Genomic DNA, 21,933 nt, shown 5'->3' on the forward strand with positions numbered 1-21,933 from the left:
GCCCAGATCCAAACTCATATGGCTTTGCTGGTCCTGCCTAGCTCCAAGTCTCCTTGGTCTCCACTGGTCCTGCCCAGCTCACACATTATTCACATTAATAAATGGCTACATTGTTACATTTTTCTATGTTGTGTAACAAAAAATCTGGAAAAAATTACTTTTTTAATTTTTAACACTGAAATACTGAAGACAATGAAACGTTGGTGTAAACTCCAGAAAAGTTTCCCGTGTGTTGTGGACTTAAAGGGACTGTTCTAGCGCTAAAAACTAAATTATGTCCCAAAAACAAAAAAGACACAGTGCCATGTGGGGTGGAAAGGGGGAGGCTTCTGTGGTGGTCCAATTGACACGGTGATTCCTAACACCGCCCCTGTTAGTTGACACATGCCTTCAGTTTGGAAGTTGGTTGTCAGGAATCAGGTTTTTATTTTTATTTTATTATAATTCATATGCAAACGACCTTCAACGGTAAGTGTTTTCAATTGATTAAATCGAGATGACTGACATCACACTTTGCACGTCACTGTTGTAGCCTACATTACATTAAATATTTTTTGTGTGTGCAAATTGTATCAAGAAGCTGCTGTTTTCAGACATCGTTATGCACAGCATGACAACGTCATTTCTCAGTTGCTGAATGTCGCGCAACAACGTTGCTACAGCCCTGTCGCGTCTTACAATTCTACGTTGTTACAATGTTGCGAGCACGTAGACAGCGACGTGCCACAGATGTTGCCACAACGCAAATGTGTTTGCTGGGTTGGCGCTGGCTCGGCAGAACTGCGGATCGTAGGCTACCACACAAGTGTTGTGACCATTTAGTACAGTTATAGGCATCTAAATATGCCCTCAGTTTCTCTTTACGCTCAGTTTCTCTATCGGGTAGGGTAGAAGTCAAGCCGTAGCGTAGAAGTAAAGAGGTTAAAGTTAACGCTGTTTAACTTTAATCCTGTCAGATCGTCCATCCATTGACTGAGCGTGTAGCCTACGGGTCTGGGATGTCCGTTAAAATTAACTTTTGCAAATAACAATCGCGGTCCTGGACAGTGAGTGACCTTGCACATTAAGATAAAATCGGATTTTCTCCAGTCATTGTTAAAAAACAAGCTAACAAAACTTGCACACTAACGTTAGTGAAGCGGTCGGAGGGATCTTTCTGCCTCCGCCCACACAAAAAACGTCACCATGTTTACCAACTGAAAAGGGGTTGAGCAGAGGTTCAAACTCCGGTCCGAAAGACACTCACCACGAACTCCCCTCCTTGAACTGCCACCTTACCGTGGTGGAGGGGTTTGAGTACCCGAATGAACCTAGGAGCTATGTTGTCTGGGGCTATATGCCCCTGGTAGGGTCTCCCAAGGCAAACAGGTCCTAGGCGACGGGTCAGACTAAGAGCGGTTCAAAACCCCCTATGATGCCCAAAAAAAGGAGGACCGTGACGTCGCCCGGTATGGCGCAGCCGGGGCCCCACCCTGGAGCCAGGCCCGGGGTTGGGGCTCGTATGCGAGCGCCTGGTGGTCGGGCCTCCCCCCATGGGGTCCGGCCGGGCTCAGCCCGAAGGAGTGACGTGGGGCCACCCTCCCGTGGACCCACCACCTGCAGGAGGGACCGTAAGGGGCCGGTGCTAAGTGGATCGGGCGGCAGTCGAAGGCGGGAGCCTAGACAACCCGATCCCTGGACGTGGAATCTAGCTCTAGGGACATGGAATGTCACCTCTCTGGCGGGGAAGGAGCCTGAGCTTGTGCGTGAGGTTCAGAGATTCCGACTAGAGATAGTTGGGATCACCTCCACGCACGGCTTGGGCTCTGGAACCACACTCCTCGAGAGAGGATGGACTCTTCACCACTCTGGAGTTGCCCATGGTGAGAGGCGGCGGGCTGGTGTGGGTTTGCTTATAGCTCCCCAGCTCAGCCGCCATGTGTTGGAGTTCACCCCGGTGAACGAGAGGGTCGCTTCCCTACGCCTTCGGGTCGGGGATAGGTCTCTCACTGTCGTTTGTGCTTACGGGCCGAACGGCAGTGCAGAGTACCCGGCCTTCTTGGAGTCTCTGGGAGGGGTGCTGGAAAGTGCTCCGACTGGGGACTCCATCGTTTTACTGGGGGACTTCAACGCCCACGTGGGCAGCGACAGTGACACCTGGAGGGGCGTGATTGGGAGGAACGGCCCCCCTGATCTGAACCCGAGTGGTGTTCTGTTATTGGACTTCTGTGCTAGTTACAGCTTGTCCATAACGAACACCATGTTCAAGCATAAGGGTGTCCATCAGTGCACATGGCACCAGGACACCCTAGGCCGGAGGTCGATGATCGACTTTGTGGTCGTTTCATCCGACCTCCGGCCGTATGTCTTGGACACTCGGGCGAAGAGAGGGGCGGAGCTGTCAACTGATCACCACCTGGTGGTGAGTTGGATCCGATGGCGGGGGAGGAAGCTGGACAGACTCGGCAGACCCAAACGTACTGTGAGGGTCTGTTGGGAACGTTTGGCCGAATCTCCTGTCAGAGAGATCTTCAACTCCCACCTCCGGCAGAGCTTCGACCAGATCCCGAGGGAGTCTGGAGATATTGAGTCCGAGTGGACCATGTTCTCCACCTCCATTGTCAACGCGGCCACTCGGAGCTGTGGCCGTAAGGTCTCCGGTGCCTGTCGAGGCGGCAATCCCCGAACCCGGTGGTGGACACCGGAAGTAAGGGATGCCGTCAAGCTGAAGAAGGAGTCCTATCGGGCCTGGCTGGCTTGTGGGACTCCTGAGGCAGCTGATGGGTACCGACGGGCCAAGCGGACTGCAGCCCGGGTGGTTGTGGAGGCAAAAACTCGGGCCTGGGAGGAGTTCGGTGAGGCCATGGAGAAGGACTATCGGTCGGCCTCGAAGAGATTCTGGCAAACCGTCCGGCGCCTCAGGAGGGGGAAGCAGTGCCCTACCAACGCTGTTTACAGTGGAGGTGGGCAGCTGTTGACCTCGACTGGGGATATCACCGGACGGTGGAAGGAATACTTCGAGGATCTCCTCAATCCCGCCGTCACGTCTTCCATTGAGGAAGCAGAGGCTGAGGGCTCGGAGGCGGACTCATCCATCACCCAAGCTGAAGTCACCGAGGTAGTCAAGAAACTCCTCGGTGGCAAGGCACCGGGGGTGGATGAGATCCGCCCTGAGTACCTCAAGTCTCTGGATGTTGTGGGGCTGTCTTGGCTGACACGCCTCTGCAACATCGCGTGGCGGTTGGGGACAGTACCTTTGGACTGGCAGACCGGGGTGGTGGTCCCTCTTTTCAAGAAGGGGGATCGGAGGGTGTGCTCAAACTATAGGGGGATCACACTTCTCAGCCTCCCTGGGAAAGTCTATGCCAGGGTACTGGAGAGGAGAATCCGGCCGATAGTAGAACCTCGGATTCAGGAGGAACAGTGTGGTTTTCGTCCCGGTCGTGGAACACTGGACCAGCTCTATACCCTCTACAGGGTGCTGGAGGGCTCATGGGAGTTTGCCCAACCAATCTACATGTGCTTTGTGGATTTGGAGAAGGCATTCGACTGTGTCCCTCGCGGCGGCCTGTGGAGGGTGCTCCGGGAGTATGGGGTCCGGGGCCCTTTGCTAAGGGCTATCCGGTCCCTGTACGACCGGAGCAGGAGCTTGGTTCGTATTGCCAGCAGTAAGTCAGACTTGTTCCCGGTGCGTGTTGGACTCCGGCAGGGCTGCCCTTTGTCGCCGGTTCTGTTCATAATTTTTATGGACAGAATTTCTAGGCGCAGCCAGGGGCCGGAGGGGGTCGGGTTTGGGGACCACACGATTTCATCTCTGCTCTTTGCGGATGATGTTGTCGTGTTGGCCTCATCAGACCAGGACCTCCAGCATGCACTGGGACGGTTTGCAGCCGAGTGTGAAGCGGCTGGGATGAAAATCAGCACCTCCAAGTCCGAGGCCATGGTTCTCAGTCGGAAAAGGGTGGCTTGCTCGCTTCAGGTTGGTGGAGAGCTCCTGCCTCATGTGGAGGAGTTCAAGTATCTTGGGGTCTTGTTCACGAGTGAGGGAAGGATGGAACGGGAGATTGACAGGCGGATCGGTGCAGCTTCTGCAGTAATGCGGTCCCTGTACCGGTCTGTCGTGGTGAAGAAGGAGCTGAGCCGCAAGGCGAAGCTCTCGATTTACCAGTCAATCTACGTTCCTACTCTCACCTATGGTCATGAGCTGTGGGTCATGACCGAAAGGACAAGATCCCGGATACAAGCGGCCGAAATGAGCTTTCTCCGCAGGGTGGCTGGGCGATCCCTTAGAGATAGGGTGAGAAGCTCGGTCACTCGGGAGGAGCTCAGATTAGAGCCGCTGCTCCTCCACATCGAGAGGGGTCAGTTGAGGTGGCTCGGGCATCTTTTCCGGATGCCTCCTGGACGCCTTCCCGGGAAGGTGTTCCGGGCATGTCCCACCGGGAGGAGACCCCGGGGAAGACCTAGGACACGCTGGAGAGACTATGTCTCCCGGCTGGCCTGGGAACGCCTCGGTGTCCCCCCGGAAGAGCTGGAGGAAGTGTCTAGGGAGAGGGAAGTCTGGGCATCCCTGCTTAGACTGCTGCCCCCGCGACCCGGCCCCGGATAAGCGGTAGAAGATGGATGGATGGAGGCCTATTTTATGTTTAATTTACAATTTTTTTTTTAAATGTAGCCTATGGAATGAAAATTGGCATGACGCCATGAGCCAATAGAGTGGTGCAGGTGACACCACTTTGATTCCCTCGACAAAAACCCAATAGGATTTTCCCATAGGCTGCTGGATAACAACCTCTGTGATCAACAAAAGTTAATTGCACGTTTTGTCCATCAAGATAATTATTACAAGATGAACACAACTTTTATGAATTTTGAAGCCAAAATGCAGTCGCCTGAAGTAAAAAGCTAAAGGTAGGCTATGCTATAAATGAACTACACCACGGTCCCACGAATTCAAGGTCACCACCACTAAGCCTCCGACAACTCCCAGTTTTAATCTAAAAAGCAGACTAAGCTTACCTGTTCAGTATGATGATGTTTAATCCCCTCGACAGCCTCTGTAGTCCCATTTAGCCTTTTTAAGACATGTAACAGCTTAAAAAAATCACGAGTGGGGTAATATTGATGTATTTTATGTCATAGAGTAAAACATGAACATTTCTTGAGCTTGTGTTCATCACAGACCTTATTTCAGCCATTTAACCAAAACCTCATTCAAAAAAAACCATTGACTTCTGGACGATAGAACCGGAAGTGCTGAAATGTTAACTCGCTTCCGTGTTTGGGCCTACAAAGTGATATCATACCTGCACCGCTCTATAGTGAAAGTTTTTGCTCATGGAGACCCTGACACTTTTTGGAGGTTTTGTCTATTTTTGGAGTCCACTCCCCATTTTGGAGATCTTCAGTCTGCAGCCATACCTACTTGGAGAAACTGGCTCAAATGAACTATATATGCCTATAATGCATATCCCAGGATCCGTCTCTGGGGTCTATATAGGCTACACTTTTTTTCCCTCACAATTTAGAGCAAGGGTGTCCAATCCCCTAAAAGTTAAGCTCCAGCTCCAATTAAACACCCTTGAACCAGCTAATCAAGGTCTTGACATACTAGAAACTTGAAGCTAGAAAGGTGTGAAGAGGCAATTTGAAGGTACTCTGAAGGAACAGTGAACTCTGCAGGACAGTGACCTTCCAGGACTGATTTACATGTTTACATCTGGCATTAGGATGCGTTCTGGACGATCGGATCACAAGTTTTTGACGCTAAATACAGGTGTACAGGTTCTCAAACGTTTTGAGCCTGTCCAATTTCGACACCCTTGACTTGGACAATGTTGATTTTAGAGCATACAAAAATAAATGTTTTTTATGATTCTTAATAAATTAGTAAGAATTCTGACTGGCTGTAAATATTAACAATTTAGCATGCTAGCTAACCAGCGTATATGGTAGGTACAAATAATAGGGGCATCAAATAGATGTCTCTCTGTTGGATCCTATACTTTATTTACATAAATAGCACTGTAGGTTATACATCGTGTCATGTTTTCAACTAATTGTACATGGACAGCAAACTGTTTGTTGTTGTTGAGTCACTGACCATGTCATATGATTTCTCCTTACTTAAAGGTTGTATCAGTGACTTCAGGCCCAAAAAAAAAGATCACATTCATCTGATCTTTCCTAACGATCACACTTAACTGCTTGAAAGGTAGAGGTCAGATTTCTGTGTTATATAAACTGTTTGTTGCCAAATCTAAAGAATCATTTAATGATAGACTTCAAGCATGGCGGTCTGACCTGCAGACTGATATAACCGAGGAAGAGTGGCAAATGGCATGCTTGAAAGCCCAAACTCAGACAATGAACACCCATTTGAGACTACTTCAGTATAAATGGTTGAGCAGACAATATATCACTCCAGTTAAGCTACATCACTTCAACCCGAATATTCCTGACATGTGTTACAAATGTAAACAAGAAAAGGGAACCTTATTTCACTGTATGTGGGAATGCACTAAAGTTAATTGCTTTTGGGTTAAGATACTGAATATTATAAGCCAAATTATTAGTAAAGCAATTCATCTTGATCCAAAACTGTGTATATTGCATGTCTGTCCTCTGAATTTTAAAATGACCAAACATGAAAGATTATTGTTAATTCTCTGTTTGCTAGAAGCTAAACGTGTAATAGCATGTACTTGGAAAAAAGAAGAAAGTCCCGGCGTGTCTCAATGGATAAAGGGGATGACCTCACACCTAGCCTTAGAAAAAATTACGTATACTTTTTTAAAAACAAGTCACACACCTTTTGGTCCATTCGGAAAGTGTTTTATAACTTTTTGGAGAGTCTAGATGGTGACTCCTTTGTGGAATTGATGGACATTGAGAGTATATAGACAAGTAGCCCTTGTTATTGCTGTATGTTCCTTTATTTATTTATTTATTTATTTTTTTATTTATTTTTTTATTTATTTATTTTTATCCAGTTGTAATGGAAAATAGAAATGCTGTTTAAACTTGTGTGACAATTTTTGACAAATAAAATTGTTGTTAAAAAAAAAAAAAAAAAATCTTTCCTAACGATCCGCTAGCTGCCCACCCCATAAGCATGCCATCAAAAAAATGCGTCTCTGTAGGCAGCCTAGGCTCTGAGATCTGCACACAAAAACAATTGGGTTCACCAACCACTCAAAACCAAAACAAATAGTGTTCCAACCAATCACCGACAGGGGGAGGGTGTTGTGAGGTTTTGTGCTCGTGCATGGCTGCACGCGAAGTCGGAGCTGAAGAAGAAGTTGGCTCAAAACCTCACAACACCCTCCCCCTGTCGGTGATTGGTTGGAACACTATTTGTTTTGGTTTAGAGTGGTTGGTGAACTTAACCACAAACCATGCAGTTTTTCCACAGCAATATCACAGAAGTATTGCTGTAGTAATCATATATCTTGGGTTGCCAATCTTGTTCTACTAGTAAGATCTACCTGCTTGCTCAGACCTGAAAATTAAAATGTTTTGCATTGACAGTACTTGATCTGATCTGTTTGAACTTTTCTTTTGTTCACGATTAATGTACATATGTCAAGGCAAGTTTGATTAAAAACACAAAGGACAAAAAATGGTTTTATGTATTTGGATCTAAGTTTAATGCATACACATTAATTCTAGGCTTTGAGCATTGCATCAATTGTTTGGGAAAATTGATTAGATCCAGAAATAACAGAGACAAACACTGAACACCTTTAAATCAACACTTTGTTCATGTTTATGTTGGTGTAGAACTTAGTACTGTCACTTTGTCATTTCAGCTGTTCCAGAATGCAACTGTTGGAGTATTGCTATGTGTGAACCTGCAGAGACACTTAATATATCTCCAGGAATCTACCGGTTACAACGAAACTTTTAGTGGCAATCCATTTGGCCAGCGGTGGCTCTGATCATAACTACTTCATCTAATGCTGAAGAAACCAGCACATACTATTTGTCTCCACCTTAAAACTGAATAAATAAATCTGCATTTCACTTCATATGAAGATGATTAAGTTAGGATTTATCTTATCCGTTGCTGCAGTTGTCACTTTGAACTTCGAACTGTGTTTCAGTGTATGTGCTCGTTCTGAATACGAGTTCAATGGAGAATGCTGCCCCATGTGTGCGCCAGGTACAGTATACTGTGTAATGTTTGGTTCTGCCTTAGAAAATACTGAATGAGTGACAAAAGCTTAAAAATGTTCAGACTTAATTAGGCAAACAAAATTAAGTTGTGTTTTCAAATAACATTAAACAAAGGAATTTTTTTGTTTGGCTGTTAACAAATGTGTGTAAAAACTGCAATTGAGAAAGTATCTATCACTTGAGGTGGTAAAGTCATCCCTGTTGAAAAATCCAGCATTGCTGGGACCAACAAGGGATGTTTGGTGCCAGTAACACCAGCTCAGTTTTTCTTGAGAACAGCATGTATATACTGGTCCAGCTAGACCAGCACTCTAACCACCATAAACCACCATTTTTTTTTAGGAAACCATGTTTATTGGCATTGCGCTGAAGATACCAGTACAACTTGTGTTCCATGTCCTGCATTAACTTACACAGATGAACCCAACGGACTCACAGCATGTTTTCCCTGCTCTCTGTGTAATGCAGGTGAGCATGTTTCACCAAATTAAGACTTGAAATAAAGAAGCGTTTCTACAGAAATGAAAAAGTGTGTTATGGTTTCCACAGGACTACGAGGAGTAAGAGTAAAGAAAAGCTGCACAAGCTTTGCAGATACTGTCTGTGAGCCACTGGACGGATTCTACTGCATTGAGCAAAATAAAGGCAGCTGTACATTTGCTGTGCAACACTCTGAATGTCACCCTGGACAATATATCAGACAAGCAGGTGGGTGAGGTGCATCTGTGTATAATAGAGAGAATAGAATAGAAACCATTATTAGTCTTGCTAAACATGATGACAGACCCAAGTAGTACTTGTGATGCTAGACTATTATTAAGACAGTTATTGTCTTTATATTCTTACAGGAACAGTATTTACTGATACTGATTGTGGTAACTGTGCAGAAGGCACTTACTCTAATGGCTCTTTCACTACCTGTCAACCACATTCAAAGTAAGAGATTATCATTAAGTGTTAAAAAGATTGTTTTATAAATGACTACAAATTCTAATATTGCTCTCAAAAATGTACAGATGCGATACTGAGGGACTTGCAGAAATAAAACCAGGAACAATGTCATCTGATGCTGAATGTGGGAATTCAACAAGTGTTAATGCTTTTGACAGTTTTTTTAAATGGATTTCACACATTTTATGAAACTATAGCTCCTTTTCTCTAAACTCTACACACAAAACCACATAACATGCACACAACATGCAAAATGTCATGCATCTCTTGCGAAAGCTAACACTTAATTCAAATGATTTAACTCTGCTAAAAATTGTGTTTTGCATAGTAACTCTACTCACAAATCATCAAACGATTAGCCATATACACAAACACGAATGTGAAAAATGTAAAACAGTATTATATGCTTGTTCACTGTGAAGTAGACCCTATAAGAGTTTGTCATGGCAGTCAAACATACAAGTATGTGATTGTGCACAAATTACATACATACTGTATAGTAGCTTATGCACAATCGATATTGAACTGAATCAACACTGAACTGACTTGAGCTGAATAATGATACCATTGGTTTGTTAGAGCTGCTTATCAGGAGAATTTGGTGAACAAATTATGTGCACATGATCGTTGGATGTAGGTAATCAGTAGTTGAGTGGAATTTAAATGCCAGTGTTTCTCAAATTAAACACAAGAGTGTGTTTAGCATTTTGCAAAAAGTTTGCAAACTGAGTGTAAAGCAGATAATGTGCTTGCAGCTTTGCAGACTTGGTCTGGAGATTAGGTATAGCCTATGAGTGAATGGTTTCACTGAGTGGCAAGTACCACTTTTAATGTCTAAAAGCAATTAAAAAAACTAAAACCAGGAGAAGTGTCATCTGATGCTGAATGTAGGAATTCAACAAATGCTTTTTATGTTTTTGACATAAATGTGTATATTTATATAATTACAATTATTCATATCAAAATAATGACTCTTTATAGTAACCAGGGGCCGTATTCACAAAGAATTTTAAGGCTAAAAGTAGCTCCTAACTGGCGAATTTAGGAGCAACTCCTAAAAATAATGGGCGTGTCACTCGTAACTTTAGGACTCCTAATTTTTTTCACTAAGAGTAATTCACGAAGCATTTTAGCCCTAAAAGTAGCACCTAAGTCTGGGACAGCTTAAAAGAAGTCGAGAGGACTCCTAACTCACTAAGACCTATTCACAAACCGCTTTTTGTGGCATTTCACGTTGCGATGTTTTGAAATGCGTAGCGGCGGCTACAGGAGCGTCCAATCACGAGGGAAAAATTCTGCATTGTAGGCATAACTAGGGATGCAATAACGCCACCAACAACAACCAAAACTAGGCTACTCATTGCATGTAAACTAATTGTAACGTTTCATTGTGAATCAAATTAAAATGTTCTTCTCTTTGCAAACGTAGGCAGAGACATATAGTGACAGATTAATTCAATAATGTTGCAAAGATATTGCATCAATCCATATGTTTCATTAGGCTACTAGGCTATTTGTTTTGCCTTACTCTTTATTCATTTAGGCTATTTATTCAGTTATTCATCATCTTCCGTCCTTCGCACTACTTGTGTAGCGCACGCATTCTCAGACCTGTCACCTGTCACTCATCATCGTAGGGGAGGTGTTTGGAATCATTCCCGCGTTACAATCATCAGCCAATCAAGGTGGTCACTTCAGTCAGGCTCGTGCATGAGTAATGACGTCATCCATAGCAACGAAGACTCACTCTTAGTTTAGGAGTTGTCATTTTTCTTTACTAAGAGTAGGTCTGAAAGGCGTTGTGAATAACTTTTAAGAGAAAACTCCTAGCTAAAATCTTTTAGTGCGATTTAGGAGTACTCCTAGTGGTAAGATAAAATGCTTTGTGAATACGGCCCCAGAATTATATATAAGAGCCTTTGATACACTATTTTAGCAGCTGCATATTACAGTAAAATTAAATTGTGTAGTTCTTCATTTTCACTGACATTGACTGTAGTCTCTAAAACTTCCAGCTTTACATAGAGTAGAAAATGCTCCACATCAAATCAGAAAAAGCTCCTCAGCAGCTATAAAATATGTTTTATTGCTTAAAAGCCAGTTTACCTAGCCTGGTTAAAACCAGACCATTCTCAGTAGTAACTGAGTTATGGTCTGGCAAAGTTTTATTAATAACTCATTTCCAAAGGGGCGTCACCGACGGACGTCGCTCAAATGCCTCTGGGCGCAATTGGATAGACCTAAAACTCCTAAAACCAATCAGAGATCGTCATGTGTAAAGCCATATGCTGCGTCCCAATTCGCCTATGTTACACTACGCCATAAAAGTATGTACTCTTTTTGTGAAGAAAAGGTATTTACTTTTGAATGTTTAGCAAAAAAAGTAGGCAAGCTTTGGGACATACTACTTGGTCATCTTTATCGGACGGATCTGTCGCGTGCATCCTGTCACGTAAACTGCCCTGTCAATCATCTTGTCACAGTTAAAATCCTCTATTAAATCTAATTTAATTTCCTACTGTTTCAGAGAGAAATGTAGTAGCACATTCATCTATTGAGTGGAAGGACAACTGTAGCTTAAAAAATGTTGATTCAGACACAAGATCAATAGTAGGCTACTTGTTATGCTACACTCTCATTAGACAGTTCTTATCTTAATAATATCCTTACAGGAACATCATCTATTACAGTACATCATCATCTAAGCAATTTCATTACTTATCCATGGTATAGTAGTTTCTTTCTGGCTACATTGTTTTTGTTTCATAAATGTATCTATTGTCCTGAGATAGCTGTAGTTATAGAATTACAGCACTCGTCTACATCATTCACAGCCATGATCTGCTCCCGATTTAAGTTAAGTTCTCTTTCGAACTGCACAGTTTTAGCTTCAGGAATGATAAATGTTAATTTATCACAACCAGATTTGCCAAAGTACTGTAGCCGCTTTCTAGTCAGTTTTCTAACTGTCAGAATCATGTTGTGGTCTGAGAGACCAGGGGCCTGTACCATGAAGGTAGCTGAACAAACTCGGGGTTACAGGATAAGTTTTGAGTTGACAAAACCAAACCGATGCAATCAGGCTTTATTGGTACCATGATGCAGCTCATCAACTTTCTCTGTCAACTCAGGCTTTGATCCTCAAGCTATGATTACTCCACGCGCGCGTGCACATTAAAGAGTGACGTCGACACTGAACAACCATGCGCGGGTCGCGATTTTTCCGCGGAGGAGCAAGAGATAATCATTCATAATTACGATGAATTTAAATATGTATTTCAAGCTCGAAACAATACGGTTTCTGCGGCCAAAGCAAGAGAAGACTGTTGGAGAAAGATTGCTTATTGTTAATGTGTAAGTTAAACAAATACGTTCTATATTTATGTAAAATTATGTATGTATGTGGAGCCTATAGCCTACGTGTAATATAGCCTATAGCCTATTTTTATAATATATAAAAATGTGCATGTACCGGTACTAAGAAAAATTAATATTCATTGATTTTTAGATGCAACCCCAACTCCAAATGTTCTTGGCAGCAGATAAAGACAAAATATAAAAATATAATTCAAAGTGGTGAGTATTTACCACAACCTTTTATTACTTTTGTGAACATTTTATCACAAACACTTGTTTGCAGAAAACAGAAATAAATAATAAATAATTAAATTCAGAAAACCAGAATACACTGGCGGAGGAGTTGGCTCTGAGTAGGCAATAAGGGACGGCTGATTATGGATGGGATTACAGGTGCTGTACAATCTGACCCTGGTGCTGGCTCCTCTAAGCAAGTAACACTGGGTACGTGTGCAATACATTACTACTTTTTTTTAAGTTGTAAATATGGCTGACTGTATGTTCTGCAGTAGAGGGAAATACAGTGTCCCTGTTGAAGCCAGCACACAGTCTCCCACACAGAGGTCGGTATGCAGCAGACAGAACACCAAACATAACCTGCTTTACAACAGTTATGCTTTACATTGGCCTATTTTTATTTATTAGGGTGGAGGAAATGAAGACACTCTGTCTGTGTGTTCTCAGCTTTTGCTGTTGTGAATGCACTGGGCTTTTTATTGTGGCAAAAATTTGAATGTGTGGCATAAAAAAGGGACTGGCCCTTACACATCTCTTTTATTGTAGGATTTTTCACACCTGCCCCAGAAACTGAGGCCTCTACCTCAATTGGCTTCAGACAAAATCAAACAGCTGGATAAAACTGATCTCAGTATGTATATAGTTGTGTATATATTTGTGTGTATATATATATATATATATATATATATATATATATATATATATATATATATATATATATATATATATATATATATATATATATATATTAGAACTTATTTAACCAAGTAACACTTTAGTATGCATATTTATTAATGCAACTTTCTCTTGCTCTCTTTCTCCCTCCCATCCCACAAAACCAATAAAACAGTGTGAGACATATCTGCAGTTTCAATGTGCTTTTATTAAGTGTAATATTGTATGGTGATTGCATCTACATCTGCACCAGCTGGGTGGTCAAGTGTGATCGGGTCAGTTTCATCGGGGAAAAGCTGGTTTTGTGGTGTTTCTCGCTCCGTTCTACTGGTGGCTATATTGTGCAGAATGGCACATGCAGCCACTATCTGTGATGCCCGCTCTGGTGACTCTTAAGCGCCGAACAGTGGAGGCCAAAGGTCATCTCTATCTTTACTCTGGTTTTACTGAGGGCCACACTGAAGCGGTGCTGTGGCCCTGTCTGAGGGTCATGATAGGGGGTTATTGGGTATGTTTTTCTAGCTCCGTTCAAATTAAGTGTTTTGTATTGTACCAAATTTATTTGCTTTCCTCAAAGTGCTGACACAACACAGAATCATGGAACATTCGTGAGACAAGCACTGGAGCCAGGCCATTTGGCATCCAAACTTGATCATATGTTCATGACCACAAGTCGTCTGCAGATGAAATGTTTAGTAGATCATTGTTATATCTGTTAATGTTACTATTAATTTAAAGATTCATCTCACAGAAAATAATCTCACATATTCACATGATCTCTACCTGAACATTATGGCTGTGATAGGACTTCCTATTAACATAATCTGCCTCATGTTCCCCTAGAGCAGTGGAGATTGGAGCAATAGACTGCATACATGTTGCAAATGACTTGGGAATCCTATCATAAGATTAACAGAAGAATAATAAAAAAAAGATTCAAAATAATTCTTAACATGTATTATATTGTATAGTACACTTGTGAAATTTGCTTAAAAAAAGTGTTCATGTGATGTCACCCTATCAATATATCTTACTGGCAATTTTATAAAAGCCCTCTTTTATGGACATGGTCGATAAATGTCCGGGGAACACTAATGAAACTTTTCATGTACTCCTGCAGAGCGAGGACCACCTTGCGAATGGTTTGACAAACCGTGTTTTCCCCTAGCTTCTGTGCGTCAACCACCGTGCAAGAATGTAGCACTACCACTTGCAAAAAAAAAAAAAAAAAACCCAACGCATTACCATTTGCGGTACAGTAGTGCATGAATTCGACGTGTTAAATTCTTTATGTGCGGCTCAAGAAGTTCGCAAAGATAAGAAATTCCTTCCGCGGAAAACCTGTATCTTTCATACAAGTAGCCTAACTATCAGTTAAAGGTATAGCGGAGGATGTTTTACTTCCTGGTGGGTAGTGTAAACTATTGGTCCTCCTAATTGTCAATCATTCTGGTGAATCAATCAAACTTTTCAAAAAGTGGAGAGGGCGGGTCTTATCTAAAATTTGGAAAGATCCTCCGCTATACCTTTAAGGCAAGGGGATTTTGTCTAGCTAAAAACTCCGAAGTGCTCGTCAAACAATTTGCGCTGAGATGTCCACCGGATTTGGAAGAAAAGGTGAAGTCATTGCAACAGACACTTGGAATAAGTTACGTCACCTATATGTTTCTTTGCTCTCAGCTGATTGGTCAAACTTCAGTCTGAGATCTTGAATCCAGAACATAACCTGCCCCGGAGCAGGTTAGCCGTGCAGCGTAAGATACCATGGCAACGAACACCGATTAAAGCCGAGCTAGTACCTAATTAGGTGGCTAGCCAGCTATGTTTCAGCTTAGTTTCTGCCAACCCTGGGTTTTAGCCTAAAACCCAGGGTTGGCAGAAACTAAGCTGAAACATAGCTGGCTAGCCACCTAATCCAGCTTCATGGTACAGGCCCCTGTTATCAGATTGTATGTCCTTGTTATATGTTCTGGTTTATTAGTAAACACCATATCAATAAGGGTCTTGGTCTGCCTTGTTATCCTAGTGGGCCCTTTAATCATTTGTAGATAATTACATTTTGTCATGATTGTTTTTAATTTTTGTTTACCACTTTTGTTAGACCAATTAATGTTAAAATCACCATACCATACAGTTTCTCTATAAGAATCAAGTTGTTTAGCTACAAGACTTAGTTCATCATAAAAAGTAATGTTATGAGAAGGTGGGTTATAAAAAACAACAATATTAAAATTCATTGTAGGTGATAAAATTACATTCAAAGCTAGACATTCGAGGGGTTTTCAATGACATTTAAATAGATATTTTATATTAAAACTCCTCCCCCCTTGATGTTGGTTTTTGACGTCAACACGATTTTTATTTTCAACCACAATACGTCTGTCTAACGTTGGAGATTAACGTCAATCTGACCTTGGATTCTGACATCAACCTGATTTTCATTTTCAGCATGGGGTTTGGACAACAGTAAGGTTTAACATATAAAAGCCCCAAAACATTAAAATAGGGCAATATTTGAGGAAACAGCTATTTGGCTGTCTGAAACCATTGTGGACGTTATTGAGTGCACTTATTCGATCTCACATTCAATCTCACGACTGGAACTGTGTTCTAGAAATACATTGATATTGATATGAGGTTAGGTAGGCAGACATAGATTGAGAGGCAAGGTACTGTAGCCTACATACAAACAATGCAACAATAATAAAACAATGCATTGACATTTACTTTTTAATTTTGATACTTAAGTACTTTTAAAAACAAGTACTTCTTTACTTTTACTTATGTCTTTACAACTTTTACTTGTAACGGAGTAATATTTGACCAGTAGTAGGCCTAAGCACTTTCACTCAAGTAAGGAAGATGTGTCCACCTCTGCTTAAAAATGAGTGTGCTTGTGTAGCCCAGGTGGGAATCTGTTAGAGGTTTTAGATCTAAATAGTTTTCTACAAAGTTGAATAAACAAAAATGTATAAAGTTAGGTACAGAGTGTACAGTGGATAATGTGTTTAGAGATAACCTAACTGTTAGGGCCTGTTATTTTTCTTTCTTTATTATGTGGGTACTTTGTGAATAATAACCTATCAGGTATCAGGATATGAGGAGAGGAGGGGCGGGACGAGAAGGGGGAGGAGAGGCAGAGAATGCACGAGATAGAGAGCCTAAGTCCCGCCCCTCCGCTTCCGGCTCATGGGACCTTATTTCGGAAAAAATATGTATGGAAGTCAATGGCGAGAGATAACTTATCTTTTTATTCCGTCTGAACTGTGCCCTGAACTACACATATGATGTTTGTCAATTTAAAAGGTAATTATGAAAGTCAAGAAAGTCGCAGTTTGTCATAAAACAGAAGAGTAACGTTTAGTTTTATGTGAAAATCGCTCAATGAACTACATCTCTCGTCTCGCACTATGTACGTCACAAGATCCGTTGCTCGTATGTGTGTATTCTGGCTCAAAACACTCAGGCATGACGGCGTAACGTTACGATTATAATGTAAGACTATAGAAAAAAATGACAGACGTTAGCTTCATTCATTGAGAGAAAAGGTATGACGTCGCATGTGCGCCTTCTGGGTTTGTAGTCTTTGTAATTACGTATTTTCACAGTCTTATACCTCAGCAGTTTTACATCAAGCTGCGACTTTCTTGACTTTAAAATGTATCTTTTAAATTGACAAACATCATATGTGTAAATCAGGGCACAATTCAAACGAGATCAAAATATTTGTTGTCTCTCGCCATTGACTACCATACAATATTTTTCCGAAATAAGGTCCCATGGTGGTCGACCGGAAGGGGTGGGACTTAGGCTCTCAATAGACCTTATGCGCGAGAGAAACGAGGGCGCCGCCATCTTTAGAATATTGTCTCTGAACTTCCGTTTTAGCGGTCGCTCTGTATATCTCTATGGCATTGCTGTCCAGGAGTAATTAGCTTTTGAAGTGAATTTACTTAATGTAAAGTTAATGAAAGTTATCACGAGCATTGTAATGTTTAAAGCAGATATCTTAACAAATGTCAGTAGACCGGGAAGATTTTAAAACGAGCCGTTCATTCATAAATACGCAAGATCGCTGTGGAAATACGGACCGGAAGTCAAAAGACAACGAGCGCAGCGCAGAAAAGGGGCGGAGCTACATAAGGTCTATAGAGACAGAGCGCAACGCGTCATAATCTGAAGACCACGCCCACCCAGGGGGAAAACAAACCAACCGTCTCCAATTGACTTTGCATTGCGAGAGGCTGCCTCCTTGTCATTTCTTGCTTCTAACAAAAGACAGAAAAATGCCTAAAAGCTGATGTGTGACAAGGTGTACAGCAAACAAGCTAAGGAACCCAGAAATAAGTTTTCATAAGCTGTCGACCCCAAAAAACGAGCGTTTGAGGACATAAAAGTGGATACAGGCCGGAACAAATGGGTAAATTGTGGGATCCTGACACTCAGTATGCACTAAAAATACACTACGTGTGCAGCAAGTTAAACATTTGGTCACTGGTGAGTCAAATATCCAAATGTCTGTTTTATATATTATATTTCTGTAAGATAAACTATCCTGTGTTGCTGATTACGGTCTCCTCCAGCGGGCATACGTTAGTTCTCAGAGTAATGAGACACGTGACGCTCTGTCTCAACTGCCTGTATCCACTTTTATGTCCTCGTTTTTTGGGGTCGACAGCTTATGAAAACTTATTTCTGGGTTCCTTAGCTTGTTTGCTGTACACCTTGTCACACAGCAGCTTTTAGGCATTTTTCTGTCTCTTGTTAGAAGCAAGAAATGACAAGGAGGCAGCCTCTCGCAATGCAAAGTCAATGGGGCCGGTTGGTTTGTTTTCCCCCTGGGTGTGGGCGTGACCTAAATGTGCTCTGTCTCGACAGTCACAGTTGTGGATGTCGGCGAGACAGCTCTCTGGAAAGTGTGAATTGTGTGTAAAAATGTATGCATTATAGTTCATCTCAAAGGATATTAGAGTGGACTTTGAACTGAGTTACTGCTGGCTAAGCGTGACGGCGAAGTTCGAGTTTATTTGAAAGTGCGTCACAGACATGCGCGGACGAACCACTGGCGGCAAACCAGTACATTCGGAGTGAACTGTCTATGGCGTCGCGTTCGTTGTGAAGGAGAACGACAACGGATGTTATTTCGGAGACTTTGGTGACTGGAATCCCGTGCACTGCTGAACGGAGCGAGATACCGCGTTGGAAAGCGTCCGAGCCGCTGGATGAATGGCGCACTGTTGACGGCTGTTGAGTGCGTCTCGCGACGGTGAGAATATTAAGTGTTTATCTGCTAAAAATATTGAATCTGTCCACGTCTTTCACATTTTATCATTAAAGATTTAATGTTTAAAGATTATTATTTGTTGTTTGCATGTTTTATTTTATTTTCTTTTTTATTATTATGAGCCGTTTAAATATGTTTTAACCTAGACATTTTTTTTTTAAATATCCCCTAAACTATTTGTTTTCATACAGAGAAACACACGTTTCACTGTTGTTTTACACGTTAGGCTTTGTATTAAATGTTTATTTTTATTTGACACTAAATACATACTCGGGGTCTAATTATTATTTGTTACAACATGAACATAAAGGAAATAATACGATCAAATATACAGTCAAATGGGAAAAACTTTACAACATGTAAAACATTTATTAATATTTTTTAATTAAAAAGGTGTATAGATTTAGCCTTACTAGCCTATTACCTTGAAGTAAATTGTAAACTACTGTGTCTGTATCCATTCATGATTAAGCATGATCAATAGGCTGTTTTAAAATTGCTCATTGTACATCATGAAACATTTTGCATATTATATGAATAGAAATGTGACTTTATTTAAAAGTATTGTTGTTAAAAATTGTAGCCTAAACATAGATCCGATCAAATCCATGTGAAAACAGTTTATATAATTTGTATATTACTTAAGGGTTGCGCAACTTAACTGTCAAATTGGGTGTAGGCAAAGCGACGTGACTATGGCAAGCCGTTTAAACATGTAATCCTTAAAGGTATACAACCTTTAAGGATTAAATGTGATTTCAGGCCCAAACATAAATTATCACATTCATCTAATCTTTCCTAACGATCCACTAGCTGCCCGCCCCATAAGCAGGCCATCAAAAAATGCGTCTCTGTAGGCAGCCTAGGCTCTGAGATCTGCACACAAAAACAATTGGTTTCACCAACCACTCAAAACCAAAATAAATAGTGTTCCAACCAATCATTGACGGGTGGGTGTTGTGAGGTTTTGCGCAGCCTGACCTCTCCCTCTCCCTCTCCCTCATACAGAACTGTAGGCTATAGGTAAATAAATGATAACAGGCAATGTTATGACACCTTGCTAATAACCATTTAAATTTCAAATGACTATTCTGTTAGCTGGGAGCAAAGCTGGAAGCGAGCTATGTAGTTGATAACATAATGTTCATGCATACAAAGTAAAAAAAAAAAATAAATTCTCTGCATTAGCCTATTTTAGAATACACAATATTGAATGTGCAAGTAACGGCTATTATATTTACTTGGTTATAAAATTATGTTAAAAAACAACTATAATGACTTACCCAGCAGAATGAGCCATCATTGAGGTAGAACCAAAGAGTATAGAAGCCCAAGAGGCGAAACTCAATAGAACGCTCCATAGCAAGCAACAGTTGCCACCATGACGTGACGGCGCGGCGGCCATTATGGACTGAAAACTGAAGGAAAACGCCGAAAAATAATGGGAGTCAATGGCACTGAAAAACTTAACATAACAAAAACTTAACATAACATAACTTTTTCTGGCCGTCATATCTAAATATGAAAACAATTTAAAATACATTAATGAGGATGACCGACGTTAAATGACAGAAAATATACGTCTATGTGTTGGTTATGCATGGCCTAATTACCCTTAGGAAAATAGTATTTTGGGACAAAATATTATTATAGAAGTACTATAAGACTACTATAGAAATACTATAGCGGCTCTAGGATATTATAGAGGTATTACAGAACATAACATACTTCTGTGATGTTCTGTAATAATATTTTAAAGCTGCTATAGTATTTATATAGTAGTCTTATCGTACTTCTGTAGTATGTCCCAAATTACTATAGTATTCCTATAAGATTACTATAATATTTTGTCCCAAAATACTATAAGATTCCTATAGTACTTTTTAGTAAGGGTATGTCCCCCACCGAATCAGCTTCATTAGCCTACCACTTACGGTTTGCAAAGATACAATTATAAAATTACTGCAAACCTTTAATCTATCAATATTTATGTTCTATTATGCATTTTCCTTGTTAGGGTAAACGTACCTATTAAGCTCAAGTACCCATTAAGCACAATCCCATCTTGGAGCTCAGATTATAAAAAGAATGAGCAATGTATTATCCTATTTGATGTATTAACCAATTGATGTGTTTGTTACTATATACCTCCTGTAATTTTAAACCAATCATACCATTGCACACTGAGATATGTGTATCCATGTGTTCACACTGTCTGGCGGCTATTTTGAAAGCTGTCTGAAAACTTTCACCAGAAGAGGAGCCCCTCAAATGTGCATTTTTTATATGTTTAAACATTTATTTTGAAGAAGTACGTCTTCTTATTGCAAAATTAAGAGATTAATGTTTAGACTTTTGCATATTATAACCTGGAACCTGGATGTGGGAAATATTTACAGTTAGATCTAAAGGATAGTTTTAGCAACATAGCCCAGATGCTACGAACATAGCTAGCTTACTAGCTGTATAAGATTGTGTGCTACACTAATATATTACTTCACAGGCATTAATGGCTTGTACTTTTAAATCCATAATATTATAATTTTACATTTTATTGATAGTCTGTGGTTTTAAACTGCTGTAATTTTTAAAGAATTCATATTATTGTTAGGTGAGCTTAAAGGGTGCACTACTATGACAATCACACAGCTTCAGTGTGACATCTATTAGAAAAAGCATAATTTCATAGATATTGTCAATTATAGTTGTTCATATTAAAATTGGTATAAACTTAATACATTACCTAGATTATTAATTTAGCTAAATATTTTCCTTTAAATTTAATTTAATATTTATTAATTAAAAATTGTTTTTGCTCCAATTAAGCACAGTGTGTGCTCCCTTTAAGCTCATCCACATTGAACGTCCATGTAAATACTTCATAATCAGAATTTAAATATTAACTGATGGTTGTCACTATGTTAATCTTCAAAAAAATTATTAATAAATTACTTTCACAGTCGTAAGATGACAAAAGCTAGACGAAACTATAGTGTATGCCCAAAAATGAAAGAGGCATGTCATCTATACAAAGAAAGAGCCATCAGAAACCTGTCGTATCTGTCCAAGAAGTTTGGAGTAGACAGGAAAGCTCTGACCCAGAGAGTTAAAGGGATACTCCACTTTTTTTTGGAAATAAGCTCATTTTACAACTCCCCCAGAGTTAAACAGTTGAGTTTTACCATTTTCGAATCCATTCAGCCGATCTCCGGGTCTGGCAGTACCACTTTTAGCATAGCTTAGCATAGATAGATCATTAAATCGGACAAGAC

General features: G+C 41.0%; 2 protein-coding genes and 1 long non-coding RNA gene across 4 annotated transcripts in view; 2 read left to right on the forward strand and 1 right to left on the reverse strand.

Annotated features, from left to right (window-relative positions):
* Positions 1 to 345: 345 nt before the first annotated feature.
* On the forward strand, positions 346 to 12,867 carry LOC308680279 (tumor necrosis factor receptor superfamily member 14-like). Of its 2 annotated transcripts, none has more exons than XM_081348316.1 (6): positions 346 to 468; positions 7,791 to 8,143; positions 8,500 to 8,625; positions 8,707 to 8,865; positions 9,006 to 9,093; positions 9,174 to 9,957. In XM_081348316.1, exons 2-6 carry the CDS (start codon positions 8,011 to 8,013, stop codon positions 9,295 to 9,297), a joined length of 630 nt encoding a protein of 209 aa, XP_081204442.1. In that variant the 5' UTR covers positions 346 to 468; positions 7,791 to 8,010; the 3' UTR covers positions 9,298 to 9,957. The 2 variants fall into 2 exon arrangements, with proteins under 2 accessions (XP_081204442.1, XP_081204443.1); XM_081348317.1 differs by lacking the exon at positions 9,174 to 9,957 and adding an exon at positions 12,756 to 12,867 and having other exon boundaries at positions 385 to 468.
* Positions 12,868 to 18,227: 5,360 nt separating this feature from the next.
* Positions 18,228 to 21,933, forward strand: part of tnfrsf14 (TNF receptor superfamily member 14) — a 30,596-nt gene continuing 26,890 nt past the window's right edge. Inside the window, exon 1 of the mRNA XM_081348310.1 lies at positions 18,228 to 18,643. The gene's annotated coding sequence lies outside the window, so the exon portion shown is untranslated. The remainder of the gene's footprint in view (positions 18,644 to 21,933) is intronic.
* LOC308680280 overlaps positions 18,637 to 21,933 on the reverse strand; it is a 33,421-nt gene continuing 30,124 nt past the window's right edge. The window contains exons 2-3 of the long non-coding RNA XR_014028902.1: positions 19,945 to 20,079; positions 18,637 to 19,678 (exon numbers count right to left, since the gene is read on the reverse strand). This is a non-coding gene — a long non-coding RNA (uncharacterized lncRNA). The remainder of the gene's footprint in view (positions 19,679 to 19,944; positions 20,080 to 21,933) is intronic.

This window comes from Scardinius erythrophthalmus, assembly GCF_964197995.2.
Source record: "Scardinius erythrophthalmus genome assembly, chromosome: 20".
NCBI classification, from domain to species: domain Eukaryota; kingdom Metazoa; phylum Chordata; class Actinopteri; order Cypriniformes; family Leuciscidae; genus Scardinius; species Scardinius erythrophthalmus.